The sequence below is a fragment of the Mobula hypostoma genome, chromosome 12 (genome assembly GCF_963921235.1).
Source record: "Mobula hypostoma chromosome 12, sMobHyp1.1, whole genome shotgun sequence".
NCBI classification, from domain to species: domain Eukaryota; kingdom Metazoa; phylum Chordata; class Chondrichthyes; order Myliobatiformes; family Myliobatidae; genus Mobula; species Mobula hypostoma.
This window is the reverse complement of record NC_086108.1, coordinates 44,888,207-44,908,841: the sequence shown is the minus strand read 5'-3', so window position 1 is coordinate 44,908,841 and position 20,635 is coordinate 44,888,207. Positions and strand designations below refer to the sequence as shown.

The following is a 20,635-nucleotide window of genomic DNA, read 5'->3' as shown; positions in this document are numbered from 1 at the left end:
GAAACTATTGTTACTCCGGATCTGATGGAGCATAAAAATGAAATACAAGCATAAAGAATACAGTAAAAAGGTACAAAAGATATAAAAGTAATCGTATAAAATACAATGAATTGTGATAAACACAAGAGATCCTGCAGATGGTAGAAATCTACAGCAACACACACAAAATGGTTTTGGTCTTCCGTTGGACTGTTTAAAGGTCCATAATTCCCAGTTGTGTGACTTCTCCTTTTGGTTTAATTGAACATGTATAGCTTTACATTAGCTGTTTCACAGGTCTAATACGTTATTTCACAAATCTGGCCATTACCTCTCTATTTAAATTCACTTCTCATCTGAGGACTCTGGAATTGGCAACTTTCTGCTGATATCAAGCTTCCAAAGCTGTACCTTGTTTACCAAATCTCTTGTGTTTAGCAAGGCATATAGTATCAGTAAATTTGGTCCAATTGAGATTAAATGGTAATATTAAACGTCCTTTATCTGTGAACAAAGTAGACGAACAAATACACAGTTCAGGAAGTGTCATCCATACGGATTCTCATGGGAGAAAGTAAAGGATTAAAGTTAAAGCCCCCTAATAGCAGCTATCCGCTGAGTATTAATTGATTACTCAGCCAATCAACTAATTGAGTTTGATCATTAATTTTGTAACGAAGGTAATACAGATGACCCCTGCATTACAGCCATATGGGTAACAGTAATTCGCCCTTGCAGAATTCACAAATCAGTATCTTAAAAAATAAATTGAAACGCAGAATTAAAATTTGCTCTTACAGAAGTCATTTGGGAAGAAGGGCAAGAAGTAAATAAACAGAATTTTCAAAACTCATTTCTTGATGTGCACTCATGATAGTTTTGCATCACATGAACTCACGATATGGACAGTTTTCTAGGAATGCATCCTGTTAATCTTGAAATTGACAGTTCCGCAGGAATCATAATGTTGACTGTGAAATTCAATTAAGTTGCTGGGAGATTAACAGTATCAGACATTTAAAATAAAATATTTAATTCTCAATGAATATATTGTACTTTCTGTTGAGAAGTAAAACCTTTGTGGGAAATGTGACCATTCTGGGCAAGTAAGAGGCTCAGGTTGCTTAGGTTTATATAATTTTCTTTAAAAAGCCTTGTAATATTGTTATGAAGAATAGTAAGTCTGAAGATTGGGAGACTTTTGAAAACCCAGCAATAAAAAAACTATTCCTGGAACCCTATATAAATATCCATAAACATTGTCCTGCTCACTATTTCAATAATTTCTTTAAAAAACTTATTCATATTTTGCGTGATCTATCATTTATAAATCCTTGTAGTACTGGCTGATTAGCTGAAAGTTACTAAGGTTCCTCTGTAACACTATTCTATTCTACTTTCTTTCTCTTAATGTATTTTAAAGTGATCTGTGTGGGTGGCCCGCAGAAAGATTTTTCTTTGCATTGTACTGCATTACTTTTGACAATAATAACCCAATTACCAATTAATTACAGGCAAACATAATGTATCAAAAGATGTTAGATTAACTAGTATAGTTTGTTTCAACACTTGCCTTTCCACAACTTAAAGTGTTCAATTTTCTAAAATGAGCAATAAGTCCAAAATTAAGAGAACTCATAAATGCCTTGTGATCTTTCAAAGTTTCAACCATTTCCTTTAAAATCCAAGATGAAAACTCGTCTGATCCTAGAGTATTGACACTTATTTTGTTCCGCTGTTTTATTCAATGCCATTATCTTGGCTATGTTAATTCTGGTATGCCCTTATTAATAAATGTGAGTTCCTCTCGTTGCCTAGGGTGCAAACTACCACCTCTAATTGCCTTGCCTCATTTATATGCTGTATTCTATCATTCTGTCACTTATTTTTATTCATAAAACCAGATTTTTTTAAAGTTTGCGAATTATATTTCTACTAGTTGCATATTAATTGAGTTTTTATATTTGTATTATAAGACGGCACATGGCCAAGTGGTTAAGGCATTGGACTAGCGACCTGAAGGTCGTGAGTTTGAGGCCCAGCCGAGGGAACGTGTTGTGTCCTTGAGCAAGGCACTTAATCACACATTACTCTGCAACGACACTGGTGCCACGCTGTATGGGTCCTAATGCTCTTCCCTTGGACAACATTGGTGTCATGGAGAAGGGAGACTTGCAGCATGGGCAACTGCTGGTCTTCCATACAACCTTGCCCAGGCCTGCGCCCTGGAGGGTGAAGACTTTCCAGGTGCAGATCCATGGTCTCGCAAGACTAATGGATGCCTTTAATTTTATTATAAGACAATAAGACATAGTAGTAGAATTAGGCCATTTGGCCCATAAATTCTCCTCCACCATTCCATCATGGCTGATTTATTACCCCTCTCAGTCCCATTCTCCTGTAGCTTTTGATGCCCTGACTAATCAAGACCTTATAACCTCGGCTTTAAATACACAAATTGACTTGGTCTCCACAGCCATCCATGGCAATAAATTCCACAGACTCGCCACTCCCTGGCTAACGAAATTCTTCCTCATCTCTGTTCCAAATGGATATTCCTCTACTCTGAGGCTGTGCCCCCTAGTCCTAGACTCGCTCACTCATATCCTGACCTTTCAATATTTGATAGGTTTCAATGATATTCCTTCCCCAAATTCTAAACTTCAGCAAGTACAGACCTGGGGCTACCAAATGCTCCTCATGTGTTAATTCATTCCTGGAATAATTCCTTTGAGCTCCTCGGGATCCTCTTCAATGCCAGCATATCTTTTCTTAGATGAGGGGCCCAAAACTGCCCACAATGCTCCAAGTGAGGCTTCACCAGTGTCTTACAAAGCCTCATCATTACATACTTGCTGTTATATTCTAGTCCTCCCGAAATGAATGCTAACATTGCATTTGCCTTCTTTACCACCAACTCAACTTGCAAGTTAACCTTTATAAAATTCTGTACAAGAGCTCACAAGTCCTTTTTTTTTTGAATTTTCTCCCCCTTTTCTCACTGTTACCATCAGGTAGGAGGTACAGAGGCCTGAGGGGGCACACACAGCGATTCAGGAACAGCTTCTTCCCTCTGCCATCCGGTTCCTAAATAGACATTAAATCCTTGAACACTACCTCACTTTTTTAATATACAGTATTTCTGTTTTTTGCTCATTTTTTAAATCAATTCAATATACGTATACTGTGATTTATTTGTTTATTATTGTTTTAATTTTATCTATTACTATTTTATTTCTCTTCTAGATTATGTATTGCATTCTGCTACTGCTAAGTTAACAAATTTCATGTCACATGCTGGTGATAATAAACCTGATTCTGATTTATAAAATAAGTCAATGCCTTTATTCCTTTTATCAAAGTGATGTTATAATAAGAATCTGGGTTTTTACCAGTATTGCTAATAGTTAACAGTATAACTTCAGCATTGCCTCGAGAGACGTTGAGAGATTTCTACATTCCATCAGTATTCTGGCCATTCTCTGAGCTTGAACTGTACTTGTATTTGGAGTTACGGTATCTGAACAGAGTTCAAGCCATCACATCTGCATTTTCTAGCTGGATAGCTGCCTCTTATATTCAAATTTACTTTGGCTCAGTATCTAGAACCATTAATTAACTAAACAAACACACACATCCTGAGTAATTTTAATAGCTTTTTAATTTGACCTTGTGTTACTGGTAGGTTAAAGTTGTCTAAGTATGAAAGAGTATGTTTTCCTAGGAGTACAGTAGGTGGTTTTACCATTTGAACTGCTCTGCCATTTAAAAAGCTTGAATGGCCTGTTTGTACATCACTCAAACATATTTTTGTATGTATTTTGTTCGAATCGTTGTTGTTACTGAGAGTTAACAGTGCCTATGTTTTCAGAGTCCTTGGCGAACACAAGTCAATTTGCTGGTCAAGCTGCCCAGGTTGGCAGCAGAACTCCTGAAGTAACCAAGCACAGTGCTATTTCAGATTGGATACTTCAGAGACAGGAACAGGTAAAACACATGGATTGTGCTGATTGTGCCCGGTCATTGAGTAAAGAGACTGAATTTCTCAGCCACATCAATTTATTAACTGTGTAGGTTACTTTTTGTAGCCTGCAGGTTGTCCTGTATTAGATGCATTCCTGGAACCTTGATTATTTGACAGTGTGATCATTTTCCTTACAACATCTCATCTTGTAACTTATTATAAAAGTCATGTTTCATTAGAAGCTTGTTTCCCCTGTAGCTGAGTAATTTTGCTTGTAGCTTTGTACTAATTACAGGTTGAGTACCCCTTATCTGAAATTCCAAAATCCAAAGACCTCCGAAATCCTTATTTTCTTTGAGGTCACAAATGGAAAATTCCACAAGACACTGGGAAGGTTCCCAGGCAAGAAGTGACCTCACATATGTAATGAACTGAAGTTAATGAAAAATAGAAAAACACTGCATAAAGTGAAAAATGAAGATCCCGATCGTGTATTGTCAGCATCGGACTGAACGTGTGCCGCTTAATAGTCATACTTTATTGATCCCGGGGGATATGATATGCTGATCATGAAACAAGCAATGATCTATCACGATGAAACAAAAATTGCAGGTAATTGTGAATTTTCAGTGGGCTGGTTGCAGAAATTTAAGGAAAGGCAGGGCATTAAAATTATAAAGCATCTGCTGTTCATGAAAATCTAACACCAGAACAAGTCTATAATGCTGATTGTTTTTATACCTTACATAAAACTTTAAAAGTAAAATACAAATACAGTGTACTGTAACCCTTTAATCAAAACATGGCGTCATAGATGAGACTGAAAGTCTGCCATTGTTTGATGTTGTTCAACAGCTGATTCAGGTATTCTCCTGATGCTGTTGTGCTGATTTTGCCCTGCGCATGTTATATTTATTGATGGTCTGTAATAATTTTTACTGTTCAGTTCATGTGCGTGATGTTCAAGTGTAAGACAGAGACTGCTTACCAGTAGCACACAAATTCAGTCGGAAATGATGGCGATCCCAAGCTATCTCATTAGATATTGCAAAATCCAAAGAACTCTGAAACACTTCCAGACCCAAGCATTTCGAATGAGGAGGTACTCAGCCTGTATTGCTGTTCAGATTTCAGATGAGAAACTATTTGGAGGCAAAGAGTGGTGGAAATGCGGGAAGGGTAGCTACTTGGAGGGGAAATTGAGCTTGGAAACTTTGATGTCGTCAAGAATACCTGATGTTAACTTTGTGAAATTGCACTGATAACTACTTGTAACGGTGGTTTTTAAAAACAGTACAGGACGATTAAAATTTCACTTAAATCACAGAACATTGACCCATCTGCCTTGCATTATTATCCTGTAGCTTTGTTTAATATAATTTGTATCCTCCATCCAGCATCTTAAAAGTTAAAACTATATGTATTAATATGGCTTTGAAATTATGCTTTATTCATTTAGGTCAAAACTTTTGTGTTGAAACGGGGGCAGATAATGTATTTATTTAACAAGGTACTGTGAATGTCATTTAAGCCACATCAGATTAACAGCATGTAAGATTATGCCTTTCTGGAAATCTTACATGATACTTTGTTCAGCAGCTGGGTTCTTTATGTTGCTGTCTTCCTTTTGCTTGCGTAGTAGTTTCATTCTGTCGCTTCTCGATTGGCTAAGTACATCTGGCAAACTCTGTTAATTTGCTCTGTTCCTGGAACCTTTCCTTTAACCAAGAAGGAGCTCTTGTTTCAGTTGGTACTGGATGATACTAATGTGTCCAGCTGACTTTATTTATTTAGGTGAAGTTAGTTTAGGGACTTGACCTTAAACCATTTTCTCGTGAACATAGAACAGTACAGCACAGGAACAGGCTCTTTGGCCCACAGTGTTGTGCTGAACCAGTTAAGTTAGTGATCAAATGGCCAACTAAACTCATCCCTTCTGCCGACACAATGTCCATTGCTTTCTGTTTCCCTTACATTCATGTGCCTATCTGAACATCTCTTAAAAGTCCCTAATGTAGTTCCCTCTACCACCACCTCAACCAGCATAACCACCAGTCTCTGTTTTTTAAAAAAGTACCTCTCACATCTCACAAACAAGAGAAAATCTGCAGATGCTGCAAATCCAAGCAGTGCACACACAATGCTGGGGGAACTCGGCAGGCCAGGCTGCATCTACGGCGGGGGGGGAGGGGGTGGGTGCGGGGAAATAAAAACTACAGTAGCATTTTAGGGCGAGACCCTCTTCTTTTGAAATTGCCCCCTCTCACCTTAAATGTATGTCCTTTAGTACTGGACATGTCAACCCTGCGAAAAAGATTCTGTATATTGTATTGATGACTCTTATAATCTCATAAACCTCTATCAGATCTCCTCCCAACCTCTGTCACCCCAGAGAAAACAACTCAAGTTTTCCAGTACTCATTATAACACATATCCTCTAGTCCAGGCAACATCCTGATAAACATCTTCTGCACCCTTTCCAAAGCCTCAACATCTTTCTTATAATGACTGACCAGAATTGTGTGCAATACTCACCCTAATCTGTGTAGTCAAGTTCAGGGAGCTATGAACTTGGACCCCGAGATCCCTCTGCTCATCAACACTGTTAAGGGTCTTGTCCAGTAATTATATTAACTGAGTGGCTTGTGTTCCCCAGGTTGGGAACCCCTGATTTATTGATTTCTCCCTGCATTAAAGTGCATATATTCCAAACTGTGTCCCATCATATCTATTACTTTGCTCCTGCCTGTTTTTACTGGCCCTAACATTCATCTTTTCTCCCTCCCTCCACTTTCTCAGTTGTTTCCCATCCACCTTGCCAAACTCAAGGTGTTATTTACTTTGTCAAATACAAGGCAGTTTGAGCATTTCCATTGAGAAATTATGTGCATGAGCACAATTCACCATTACAAATATCCTTTGACCTTTGCATATGGTCAAAATAGAATATAGTCATAATGCCAAAGTACATCAGGTAGTTGTCAGAATTGCTTTAGTTCATGTTTCATACATTACAAATTTTCTTGTCATACTAGATATTGCAATCTCTTCTGCTTTATGCCTTTAGTGCATTGGTTTCTCAAACATGGAGTAATATCTGAGGTCGTTTTGATCAAATAACATGTTAAAATTTCAAAGGAATTTAATATATTTATCTGGAGTTTGCATTGAGAATGATAGTTACCATTATTGGAGCAAATGTGATGACAAATTCCGAGGTGTGCCGGTACACAGTTACTTGTGAAGTCTGGAAGCTGCTGTTAAGTGATTCTCTTCACTGTTTGCAAGCTTCGCTATTGTGATGAGCAACAGTTGGCAAATTAGCAAAATCTTCAGCTATTCACAAACTTTTGACTGTTGGAAATAATTGAAATTTTATGGCTTGCTGATTTGGTCCATTAAAATTTTGCATGCATTGGCAGTTTTCTCAGAAGATAGATGCTGATCAGCTTCTGACATAGATGTGAATGCAGAATTGAGTCAAATTTCTGGCCTTAGAATAATGAATTAGCAGTTAAATAAAGTAACTGTTATTGAGACTAATGCAATCATAAGCAATAGCACTGGAGATTTATTGGGATTTACAACTAACACATAGATATATGAATCTGAACCATCTGAATAATTGAAAAGAATTGCTATTTTAAAAGCAGCAATTTTTCTGTAATTCAAGATATTCAACACATAGTTGCTCCACAGCCATAGAACACCACAGCACTGTAACAGGCCCTTCAGTCCATCTAGTCCATGCTGAAGTATTAACCTTCCTAGTCCCATCATCCAAACTTCTCTTAAACTGAACCCAAATCTACCACAAACGAGAGAAAATCTGCAGATGCTGGAAATTCAAGCAACACGTGCAAAATGCTGGAGGAACTCAGCAGGCCAGGTAGAATCCATGGAAAAAAGTACGGTCGATGTTTGAGGCCGAAACCCTTTGGCAGGACTGGACAAAAAAAGCTGAGGAGTAGATTTGAAAGGAAAAGGGGGTGAGGAGCACCAGAGGGAGGTGATGGGCGGGCAAGGAGATGGGGTGAAAGAGGGAAAAGGGGATGGCATGAACATCGATTTCTCAACCTTCTGGTAATAGCCCCCTGCCACCCCCACCTTCACCATTTCCCATCCTCTTGTCCCTCTCTTATCTCCTTGCCTGCCCATCGCCTCCCTCTGGTGCTCCTATCCCCGTTTTCTTTCTTCCATGGCCTTCTGTCTCTTTCACCAATCAACTTCCCAGCTCTTTACTTCATCCCTCCCTCTTCAGGTTTCACCTATCACCTGCTATTTCTCACTGCCCTCCCCCACCTTGTAAAATCTACTCCTCAGCTTTTTTTCTCCAGTCCTGCTGAAGGGTTTCAGCCCAAAATGTCGGCTGCACTTTTTTTCCTTGGATGCTGCCTGGCCTGCTGAGTTCCTCCAGCATTTTGTGTGTTGCCCAAATTACCACTTATGCTGGCAGCTTGTTCCATACTCTCGCCACCCTCTGAGTGAAGTTCCCTCTCATGTTTTCCTTAAACATTTCACCTTTCAGCTTTAATTCATGATCTCTGGTTTTGGGCTCACCCAACCTCAGTAGAAGAAGCCTGCTTGCATATACCTCTGTCAGATCTCCTTTTACTCTCCTGTGCTCCGGGGAATAAAGTTCTAACCTGTTCAATCTTTCCTGATAACTCAGGTCAAGTCCTAGCAGCATCCTCATAAATTTTCTCTGCATTCTTTCAATCTTATTGATATCTTTCCTGCAGACAGGTGACCAGAGCAGCATGCAATACTCCAAATTAGACCTCCCCAATGTTTTATACAACTTCAAAATGACATCCCAACTCCTGTACTCAATACTTTGAAGGCCAATGTGCCAAAAGCTCTCTTTACAACGCTTTCTAACAGTGACACCACTTTCAAGGAATTATGAACCTGTATTCCTAGATCCCTCAGTTCTCCTGCTCTCATCAGTGCCCTACAGCTCATTGTAAATTCTACCCTGGTTTATTCTCCCAAAGAGTAGCACCTCACACTTGTCGGCTTTAAATTACATTTGCCATTTTTCCAGCTGGTCTGTATCCCACTGCAAGCTTTGATAGCCTTCGTCACTGTCTACTGTGTCCCACAGTCTAGGTGTCATCGGCATATTTGCTGATCCATTTTACTACAGTATCATCCAGATGGTTGAAGTAGATTAGATAAACAACAATGGACCCAGCACTATTCCCTGTGGCACATCACTAATCACGGGCATCCTGTCAGAGAGACAACCATCTGCTATCGCTCTCTGCCTTCTCCCAGAAAGCCAATGTCTAATCCAGTTTACTACCTCATCCTGGATGCTAAGCAACTGAACCTTTTTTTTGACCATCCTCCCATGTCAAAGGCCTTGCTAAATTCCATCCAGCATCCACTGTGTTGCCTTCACCAACTTTCCTGGTAACTTCCTCAAAAAACTCTTAAGATTGTTAAGACACGACTTACCATGCACAAAGCCATGTTGACTAACCCTAATCATTCCCCTTCCTTCCAAATACTTGTATATCTGGTCCCTTAGAATACCTTCCAATAGCTTGCCCACTACTGATGCTGGGCTCACCAGTCTATAATTTCCCAGTATATTTTTAGACCCTTTCTTAAACAATGGAACAACATTAGCTATCTTACAATCCTCTGGCACCTCACCCATTGCTAAGGATGTTTTAAATATCTCTGCCTGGCCCCCTGCAATTTCTGTACTAGCTTCTTAAGGTCCGAGGGATTGTCAAGCCCTGGGGATTTGCCTTGACAGCAACCACCACCTCCTCTGTAATCTGTACATGGTCCGTGACCTCACTTTTTCAGTCTCTGTGTCCATTTACCAAGTAAATACAGATGCAAAAATAAAATCCATACAAAATCTCCACATTTCTGATTTGCTGGAGTTAATGAACTCCTGTTTAGGAGAACAAGATGTACTCTTAAATATAATTAATGGTGTTCAAAAATTTGCTATTGATTCGATACAGATATCATGGCCAATAGCTGAGGCAGTCACTTATTCACCTTCACAACACGCTGGAGGAACTCAGCAGGTCGGGCAACATCCGTGGAAAAGATCGGTCGACGTTTCCACGGATGCTGCCCGACCTGCTGAGTTCCTCCAACGTGTTGTGAGTGTTGCTTTGACCCCAGCATCTGCAGATTTGCATTTATTCACCTTTTTTTGGGCAACATTAATTTGCCTCTAATTGCAAAGTTTTATCTGCAGTTGACTTCTGCAAATGGCATTGTTAAATAAAGCCAACAACAAAGTATAAGAGAGCTTTTATTCATTTGTAACTTATTATCACTTGAGAAATTTCTGCATTACATCATATTTTAAGAAGTAGGTTGTGTTCAGAACTTAAATGCTTTGCATGTGAGCTTTAACTTGGCTTCTTTCCATTATGCGTGTATGGAATTTTGAAATGAAATACCAAATGCACAATTTTGAAAATCAGTCAGCTTTATGAAATAATCCAGACTAATGGCTCAAATGTGCTCTACTGAGTGGCTTTGCATGTGACTGACTGACACTGCATAGTATTTCACAATCTCAGCTAGCCTAACTTGTCAATCTTGCTCATACTGCACGTCTTTTTCTAATAATTAAGAGAGATTAGATTTAATTATGTTTTTTTTTCCAGCTTCCGGAAGCTTCAAGTCAGGCCTTGTTTGCGAACAGTCAAGCACATATTTGGGCTCTTGAAGGTAATTGCTTATGTCAGAAATATGGCTTGCTTCCAACCAATTATCTGATGTTATTTGAAGCATTTTTAATCCATTTACTTGAAGAGTGTATTGCAGTTGAGATCAGCAACCTTGTGGCAGAACTGCTGGTGCTGCTGCCTCTCAGCTTCCCATAGTTGTGTGCATTTCCTCACCTGTTAATGTAAATTTTTTGACAAAAAGATGAAAGAGGAGTTGACGGGCTTGTGAGCAAGAATAAGTTGTAGGACTATAGGGAAATAGGAGGGGGAGAATTGGATTGTTCTGCAGAAGTGGGTGTGGACCTGAATACTCCTAAATTCAACAGACTTGCACATTCACTTAAGCACATTTTAATTTATAGACATTGAAAGTATTTAGACTGATTTTGAAATAGTGTTAAAAATCACTTACCAGACACACCTTCAATCCGACTTCAATTCCATTCTAATGAATAGAAACATGGTCTGTCTGTAGCAGACACAGCTTAAAGGCCAAATGGTGAGTGCTTACTTTCTCTCATCATAAGATAACTGAGCTCTGCTCTTAGATTTAGCACTTAATCTACTGGCATAGCTAAAAGTGAAACCTCCAGAGAATTCCAAATTTCTGTGGCAATGAGGAGATGTGGCCTAAAGGAACTCACTTGCCTGTTTATTTCAGCTATCCAGTACTTCTCCATAGAATCATTGACAAATTCGTAGCATGGTCCATTCCACTGAGTTTGCAGCATTGCACACTTCCCAAAAACGAATGTATTTTAAGTTGGTGGAGTGGAGAGAAAAACAGAAACCAAAAAGCAATGAAAATTCAACAAGAAAAGTCAACTTTTAGTCAATTATTTCAGATTTTCTTCCCTTAATGACTCCATTCTGTCACAATTTTTATCACACTTTCAGCTTCTGAATTGCACGTAATCGTTGCGAGGCAGTATTGAGTCCTTCTGGTTCACGCTCTTTATCAATTGCCAGGGTGAAAAATTGTCCTATCAAGAAAGGCTTAGTAGGTTGGCTTGCATTTGCAATCAAATGGATCTCATTGCGTTTTGCAGGGGATATGTTCCAGAGACTGTTGTGAACACCATATTGTATCCAAGTGGGGGGGCATCTTTGTGTGTGTTTGCAGGCATGGCAATAGGAGTTAGTGATTTGTTGGGTTAAGGAGTTGACAGAGGGTGACAACATTTCAAATTAACCTGCAGACTAGATTTATGTAACTGGGTGGTTAATTTTCAGTCTGGATTTAGTGGGCTGAAAGGCATGTTTTCCTCCTGTAACTTTTCATGACTTTATGATTGTAACCTAAGCCCATGGATATTAACTTTCAATCAAAATAAAAAAAGTTTAGAAAGCAATTAAAATTTAACTCCTGATAAAATAGAGGTTAGGAAGAAGCAGACAAACTACTGACATCTTTTGCAAACCTACTGACTCTCACAGTTATCTTGATTATACTTCTTCCTAACCTGACACTTGTTTTTAAAAAAATGTTATTTCCTTCTCTGTTCCTGTGTCTGCCATATCTGCTCTCACCCTATTCTGCCACAATAACAGGGACAGTGTTCCCCTTGTCCTTGCCTACCATTCCAAGAGGCTTGGTATTCTCTAACGTTTCCCAAATCCACCAAACATATCTTTCCTTTTCCCCTTCCATCTTCCATAGGGATCACTCTGTGTAGGCTCTAAATTGCAGTGAGAGAGGAGGTATAGCACTTGTTGTATTTACAGGAATATGTGCCTGGAGAAGATCAGTGGGGAGGGACAACTGATCTTCTCTCTCACTGCCATTTAGGGCCTACACAGTCCTTCCACGTGAGGAAACATTTCACCTGCTAGTCTTGGGTCAACTGCTGTATCTAATGCTCCCGGTGCTGTCTCTACATCAGTGAGACCAGACACAGATTGGGGACTGCTTTGAGCAGCTTTGCTCGGTCCACCACAAAAGGCAGAATCTTCTGGTGACCGCCCATTTCAATTCGACTTCCCATTCTATCCTGTCTGTCCATGGCTGCCTCTACTGCCACGATGTGGCCAGACTCAGGTAACACCTGGGTTGCCTCCAACCTGATGGGTGAATATCAATTTCTCTAACTTCTGGTAATTACAACTCCCTCCCCCTTCTTTTCCATTCCCTATTCTGGTTACCTCCCTCCCTTCTCATCTGCCTATCACCTCCTTCCCTTCTTCCATGATCCACTATAGATTTCTCCTTCTGCCCTTTTCCTGTTGACCTTTCACCTCACAGCTTTTTAGTTCAACCCTGCTCGCCCACCTTATTGGGACTCCGGTTCCCTTCCTTTACCGTCCTAGTGAATGGTCTTGGCCGGAAACATTGATTTTCCCCTCCATAGCCGCTGCCTGATTTGCTGAGGTCCTCTAGCATTTTGTGTGTGGTGCTAAAGATTCCAGCATCTGCAGAATCTCGTGTATTTATGATCAGAAATTTTACCCGGATATGATTGGAATATAAATTGTGGAGTGGGCAGTGTTATAGATTTCCTATGCACATGAGGGGGGCTGTGAAGTAATGAATATTTAGCACTTTAAAGATGTTTCATCGCTGAGTTTTATCCCAGTAAATTGTTATATATATAGCTCAGGTGAAGCAGTGTGGATTTTGTCTGGTCTGTCCTTAAGCGATTGAGGAGAACCCTTGGTATAAAATTGGTGGCTATGCAGGACATCAAGTGATATTAGACGCTCCATATGCTGATTCTACAACAATGTCACAGACTAATGCATCGGTGGATTTCAACCATAAAATTATGAAAATTAAAGAACACAAGAGATTCTGCAGACGCTGGAAATCTTAAGCAGCACACTCAAAATGCTGGAGCTTCTCAGCAAATCAGGCAGCTGAAAATTAAGGGATCACTGCACACAATTTTGATATGCTAAACAATTGTTCCCTCAGGCTGGAAAGTTTAACTGAAAGGATAAGAACTATTCAGAATAGTGGACAAGAATTTTTCCCCCAGGCACTTGCAATTCTCAGCTGGATGCCCTGTTACACCTATTCAAAATGAGAACAATAGATTTGTGGAGATGACATAAATCAAAGGATGTGGGTAAAGGTTGAGAGGTTGACTGGAGGTAAATTAGCCAGGAATTTGTGGAACATGACCAGCTTCAAGAGATTGCAGAGCCTACGTCTGTTGTTGATGTCATTGAATTCTTAACCTTTGTACCTTGCATCTGAATTGGGCTATCAGCTGTTTTAACTCCACTAATATACTGCCTCCAAACAACCCTTTTTGAATTTGATTTCCTGCCTTGCCATTCAATTATTTATTATTCATCCCCTCTCACAGAAGTGGACTAAGTAGCTGGTTAAATGTTGAAATCATTGTGCTGGTTAAGGGGCAATAACACACTCATTGAATCTGCATAAATACTGCCACAGGAAACAAAAGAACATGTATGTATTTTCATGTTAAAGGTCTGTACAATCTCTTGAGCATTAATTATATAAGGTTGCATGTGGAATTTAGTGAAAGGGGATTAAAACTTGATGATAAGAAGCTTCGGGAATTATAATTAATGCTTTAGCCGGCAAAGAATGCTTTGGCTTTCATATATTTTCAACCTAAATAACCAATTTCTCATCTTGATCTTGAACAATGACCCATAGTTTACTTCCAACAACTGTGGATTTTCTAAGTCCCATCGAGGCAACTAAACGACCGGACCCCGTGTGTGGCAGAGCATTGTACAACTTCATGCTGTCATGTGTTGGGTCAGGCCATGTCATGCTCCATTATCATAACCTGAAGATTTGACAGCTGTTGTAACTTTAAATGTTTAGAAATATATATTGCTGAATGTCCCTAACGTATAGAAATATCCCAACTTTTAAAAATAAATGAATCATTTATGATTTGAAGTCTAATTTTTTAAATCTTTTTAAAGAAACATTTTGGCGTCCTTTGTGAGACGTTGTATATCCTTTCTGTGAACATGGTTGCTCTGGTTTCTTCCCACATTCCAAAGATGTACCAGTTAATAGGTTAGTTGGTCATTGTAAATAGTCCTGTGAATTGGCTCGGGTTAAATGGGTTGGTTGAAGGGTGGTGCAGCTTGTTGGGCAGGAAAGGCCTGTTCTGTGCTGTATCTCTAAGCAAAAAAAAAACTTTAAGCAAACTCAATTAAAAATTAAATATAATTTAGCTTATCCTTGCCCTTCTTTATTGAAACTAAATGATTTGTGCCTATTCCAGATCTCAGTCAGCAGATTCCCCAATGTAAATGTTGGAAAATTTTGAAGGAAATTCCCATCCCAGTGTTAGAGAGCAGTTCAGAAAACCCCAGCAAAGATGTTCTTCATTTGCACAGGAGTCTTGAACTGCCTAAAATTTAAGGGTATATCTGTTATCAATTTGACATGATATTCTTGGCATGTTTGGGCCCAATTATCCTTTGCAAATAAAGCAATTATACTACTAGCTAACTATTCTGCTTGGTATCTACTCACTAATTCATCAAAATCATTAACTATTCTATATATGTTCAATTAGATCGAAAGAAGCCAAATTACACTGGTTTTATTTTAAACTTGCTGTTTTTCCTGACCACCCTTCAGTTTACAAGTGTCTGCAGAGTCAAGATTTTGTGCTTAAATATACCCCATTGCTTGCCACTGAGTGTTTATATTGTGCTGATCTGCTTGTATTGATTACACCCAACTGTTATAATCAATCAGTGGCATACTGGATGATTAAAATCTCAAATAAACAAGGGGCTACCCTACTGGCCTTTACCATCAATTCTGCAAAGTATGCTGGAGCTATGAATAGGACTAAATTTCTGGGGATCAAAATGTTACTGATGTAATTTAAATAGTGTTTAATAAATGTGAATCTCCAGGTTCCAGAATAAACCAAGAATATTTTCCTCATTCATCAATCCTTGCAAGGAATTTCTGTAGTTTGACAAACTTTCAATGTTAATTGACCTGCAACATTCTAGATAGAACACTTTTTCTGCTAGGTCATTCCATAAGGATTGATCAAGTTCGATCTAATGTTTTTCAATTTAATTTCACTTGTCCTTTTTTTAAATTTGCAGCCCTTTCTCATCTTGTAACGGCCTCATTTACAGAGGACAGATATGGTGTAGTGCAAACAATGCTGTCGTCTATTCTGTCTTCCATGCTCTCTCTCCAGGAGGTAAGGGTCTTTCGGGTTCTTTCTATGTTGTACCAAGCACCACAATCCTGACTTTAAAATACTTTCTCTGGGTGTTTAGATTATCATGGTAAATTGTGGGTGATTAGGAATATTTAGTGTCCCTCAATCCTCACTGTCCCTCAATCCTCACCATCTTTTAATAGTTCATCTGCTTTTCCCTTCCCTTTTCTAATCAAATTAACTGACATGACATGAAGAGCCCTGAGACTAACTTGGTGGCTCATATACATTACCAGTACATCTCTGCCATTGTTTGGGTGAAATGCAGCTTCAGGAGATGCCTCCTTCTCTCACTTTGGAGAGGAACTCAATATCAGCTTATTGATTGCCAAATGGCCTGGCTCGGCAATCTGTTAGGGCACTTCCCTCGTAACGTAGTCAGTACCTATATTTGGCGTTTTCTAGGATTGCAACTGGGATATTTTTTGCCTTTTAAATTGCATTGATTATAAGAAATACATAATATTTTCTGGGTTCATCCACTGTCTGAGTGAGATGTGTGACTAAGTGACAAGAATGGCTTGGAATGGTGCTGGCTGAACACTTTAGAGCAGAGATTCCCAATCTGGGGTCCACAGACCCCTTGCTTAATGGTATTGGTCCATGGTGTTATGAAAAAAGGTTGGAACTCCCTACCTTAGAGCATGTGATCGGACAAATTAAGAAGACTGTCACACAGCATGGAAGTTGTAATACATTGATAAGGACCTCACAGTACAAGAAGATGCCTCAAAAGGGTCTTGAATCAACAGTCATGTGGAACGGGGGAGATGGGGTTAGCAAACACAACAGATGCAGGGATATTTTGCATTCAGATTGACAAGCTGCAGTCTTTAGTCTAGGGAGGTTTCGCTGATAAACACTGCAGATGTTGGAAATCCACAGCAACACACAAAATGTTGAAGGAGCTCAGCAAGTCAGGCAGCATCTATGGACAGGGATAAACAGGACAGTTTGGACCGAGCCACTTTATCAGGACCGGGTTTCACTGGTGTAGGTACAAAAGATCTGTGTATAGTGACTGAAATGTGCTTAACCTGTACAATAGGCTCCACTAAATGTGCCTGTTGCATGCACAGCTTTGCACCGATAGCACAAGTGATTTAGGATCATGATTAACTCCCCACTATAGAGCATTGGAGGTTGCAGAGTTTTTAGGAAGCAAGTAAAGTTTCAATATTATCAGTGCAAAGCTGTACATGCAACAGGCACATTCAGCGGAGCCTGTTGTACACGTTAGGCACATTTCAGTCACACCCCGCTGTTAGAATAATTGCAGCTGTCAGTTTATACTGGGCACTTACAGTTACTTTAAAGCTGTCTTAGACCAATTTGTATGACATGGTAGAATATTGTGGGAGAAAAAAAACACATTAATCTACTACACCTTTCAGTTCTGAATGGATTGAGAATTGTAAAGTGCAATAAAGCTGAGAAAGACATATTTCAGATCAGGAAAAAAATCCTTTCAATTGATAGCAATGTTTTCTATTTTATTTTAAAAGTAGTCTCTCCAAACACAGCTGTTGGCCACTTGAACGTCAGTTTCTTGAACTTCTGGTAATTGTCCACCCACTTCACCATTCCCATTCCTGTTTCCCTCTCTCAACTTACCTCTTTACCTGCCCATCATCTCCCTCTGGAGTTCCTTTCCCATTCCCTTTCTTCCATGTCTTTACCCTCTCCTATCAGATTCCCCCTTCTCCAGCCCTTTATCCCTTTCACCTGTCAGCTTCCCAGCTCTTTATTTCACCCCTCCTCCTTTCCTGGTTTCACCTATCACCTACCACCTTGTGCTTCTTCCTCTCTCTCACCCCCCCCCCACCTTCTTGCTTTAACTTCTCATCTTTTTTCCAGTACTGATGAAGGTTCTTGGCCTGAAATATCAACTGCTTACTCATTTTCATAGATACTACCTGGCCTACTGTGATCCTCTACCATTTTGTGTGTGTTGCTGTCCACTTGTCATTTTCCAAAGCAAATCTCCTAAGTGGTCCTCACTTCAAACCAGTAGCTGTGGTACTCATTACTACTGAAAGCAAAGGTACCCTTAAAGGTATTCTCCTCCACTAACAACATGCCATTCAATGGTAAGGTTTTGAGTTAGAGAAATTGCAATGCAGGTTGCTTTCTTAAAACACAGCCCCTACGTAACACGGGGGCTGCTTGTACCAGTGTTTATCAAGTTTCATTTTTCCTGAAATTAATATTTTATGTGAAACAGGCTGTCGACAAACATTTTAAGCTACCTCATGCCTCTAGCAAGCCAGCAAGATCCACGGGTACTCTGATAGATTCTTCTTACAAGACTTTGAGATTCGCCCTTCGTGCTTCCCTGAAAACTGCAATTTACAGGATAACCACTACCTTTGGAGAGCATTTAAAGTAAGTCTGTATCCTATATCTGCCCTTTATTCTCTGTAGTACTGCAAGGTGCAGTTTCAGAATATTCACTGTTGACCGTGTTAAGTACTTTTACTGAAATAGTAATAAAACCCTCAGTTTCATTTAATGCTAATTTCTTTTTTTTCCAAATGATGTGTAATGTTTAAATTTTCTTAATTTAAGGGCTGTCCAACTATCATTAGAACACAGAAAAAGGCTGCAACAGTTTCTGGAATACAAGGAATGAAATGAATTGAAATCTTCGAGTCTTAGTGCTCACAAAGTCAAAATTTTATAACACACTACCAGCATTGTCCATTTGCTGTTCTAAAGTTCCCTTTTATATCCTGACAAGTGTAGGATTTTTGTTTCAGGCTGTTAAGAGCAATCCTAAGACTTCATGGGAAGAGACTTCTGAGCTGAAAATTTGATTTTGTACAGTACAAATATTTGTGTGTGTGTGTATGATTGTGTAAAAAAAACTAATGTATTTCTTGAAGTGCTATTTGGAATTGAGCAAGCTTGTACTTGACTTTCTAGATTTTTGACATCTGTATCTATGCATATCTAAATAAATGATCAACTTTACTGAACCTTTCTTTGACTAATACAAGTTACAATAGACCATATTTACAAGATAAATGTTGAGGGGAGAAAAGCAAACACAACTGTTGACATTGCAAATCTGGAAGTACACCATAAAATACAAGAAATGTTTAGCATCTTTGGAGTGTTTTGTGTTATAGAGAAGGGTTTGAATGGAGACCAAGTGAGATTTATTGGAATGGCTGAGGTGAATGCTGTCTTTTCTGTCTGGAGGAGATGTAAACAGTTGGAGGTGAAGGTGAATATAGAAATTTAAGATGACCCGATTACCATATTTGTATTAGAACTGGCCAATAACATTAAGCTTACTGGTTAGTTAAATGTTTTCTCTCTCCATGGATGCTGCCTGATCAGCTAAATATTTTTCAGTGCTTTAGCTCGATGCACCTCCTTCAGACAGATCAGCACTGATTAACCAGACTCCAGTTTCCTCTTCTCAACTGGTACCACCATCTGTATCCCTTCTCTTGTTTCTCTTGGTCCTTGCCCTAATACACTTCTTTGTAAACATCCCCTTTTCTGCAACTTAAAATGTGTTTGATTTCTAGTATCTATGAAAAGATAACAACTTAAAACATTAATTGCTTAAAACTAATCTACTGCTTGCAATAATTTTGATTTTTTTTTATTTGGAGATTTTGTTGTATGCGAATCTGTATTCTAAACTAGATTACGTAACATGATCCCAGTAAACAATGGCTTTTATCAATTTTTGGATACAAATCTAGTTGGCAAATACAGTGGATTCAGGTTGATTGGCTATCAATTAATTAGGGCAGCTGCTTATCTGGGACAACTCTTGAACAAAAACTAATCAAGAAAATAGCCAGAATTTCCTTCATTTATTTGGGACACTGCTGCTTAATAGGGACACTGTTGCCAAACAATTTCTAACTAGCTTCAATCACGCACACTTGGGTGGCCATTAAGCACTACACCATGCTTGAAGCAAACAGTTTTTATATAGCCTCAGTTGTGTATGCTTGTGTTATGTTATTAATTTGGGCCGACCACTACCAAAGTAAAAAGCAGTGATTTTTGACACCGGCAAAGAAGACAGTCCATTACCTGTATTGGGTGTCTGCAGATTTTGTTCATTTACACTCAATCAAAAGAACAGGGCAACGTACACCGTATGAATTCTTCCATCGACAGCTATTAAGAACTAATACAGTTTTTTGTACTGTAGTAGTATTGGTAGTGTATTAATTCTGTATTTCATTTATATACATAATTTGTTACTCTATTAAACAGTAGTTTGTCTTTTTTAAGATATTTCTATGAAACTTTGGGTTTTTGGGGCAGCTGCTTAATTGGGCCAAGATGCACTGGTCTCAATATGCTCCAATTCACATGGAATGTGGCCTGGTTATCAATTTCTACATTGAAAAGTAAATGCATGTAAAAATTAAGTCTATCCAGAATAAAATGGTCAGACTTTTCCCCCGGTTTTCTCAGTACCTGTCTTGAAGCTCCTGCTAGGCTCCCAGTTTTCTTCGGAACAGTGCAATTGCTAATAGATATTAACTTTTGCTGTATGTTTTGTTGAAGTGATTTAACGTTATGATGCTTTAAACCAACAGGGAATTGGCATTTTCTGGTTTACTGAAGTCCACTATGTATGCTGATTTATTCTGGGTTACATTGTATCTGAAGATGTATAGAGCCTTAAGACTAGCATTTCCAATTTCTAGCTGTCTTATTAACTGAAATTGTAAACTTAGTTCTTTGTTCAGAACAGTTTTGAAGCATACACTAATATTACTAGAAATTTATTAACAATGCCTTAAATAAATTTCACAGATGTA

At 38.9% G+C, this 20,635-nt stretch overlaps 1 protein-coding gene across 2 annotated transcripts in view; it reads left to right on the top strand.

The window, feature by feature from the left end:
• The window catches only part of ndc1 (NDC1 transmembrane nucleoporin), a 32,203-nt gene extending 12,018 nt beyond the window's left edge, over positions 1 to 20,185 (top strand). The window contains exons 13-18 of one of the 2 annotated variants that reach the window (XM_063063966.1): positions 3,851 to 3,966; positions 5,403 to 5,453; positions 10,591 to 10,654; positions 15,715 to 15,815; positions 18,061 to 18,221; positions 18,405 to 20,185. In XM_063063966.1, the coding sequence (XP_062920036.1) occupies positions 3,851 to 3,966; positions 5,403 to 5,453; positions 10,591 to 10,654; positions 15,715 to 15,815; positions 18,061 to 18,221; positions 18,405 to 18,468 (557 nt within the window). In that variant the 3' untranslated portion in view covers positions 18,469 to 20,185. The remainder of the gene's footprint in view (positions 1 to 3,850; positions 3,967 to 5,402; positions 5,454 to 10,590; positions 10,655 to 15,714; positions 15,816 to 18,060; positions 18,222 to 18,404) is intronic. The other variant, XM_063063967.1, reaches the window with a different exon arrangement.
• Positions 20,186 to 20,635: the final 450 nt, after the last annotated feature.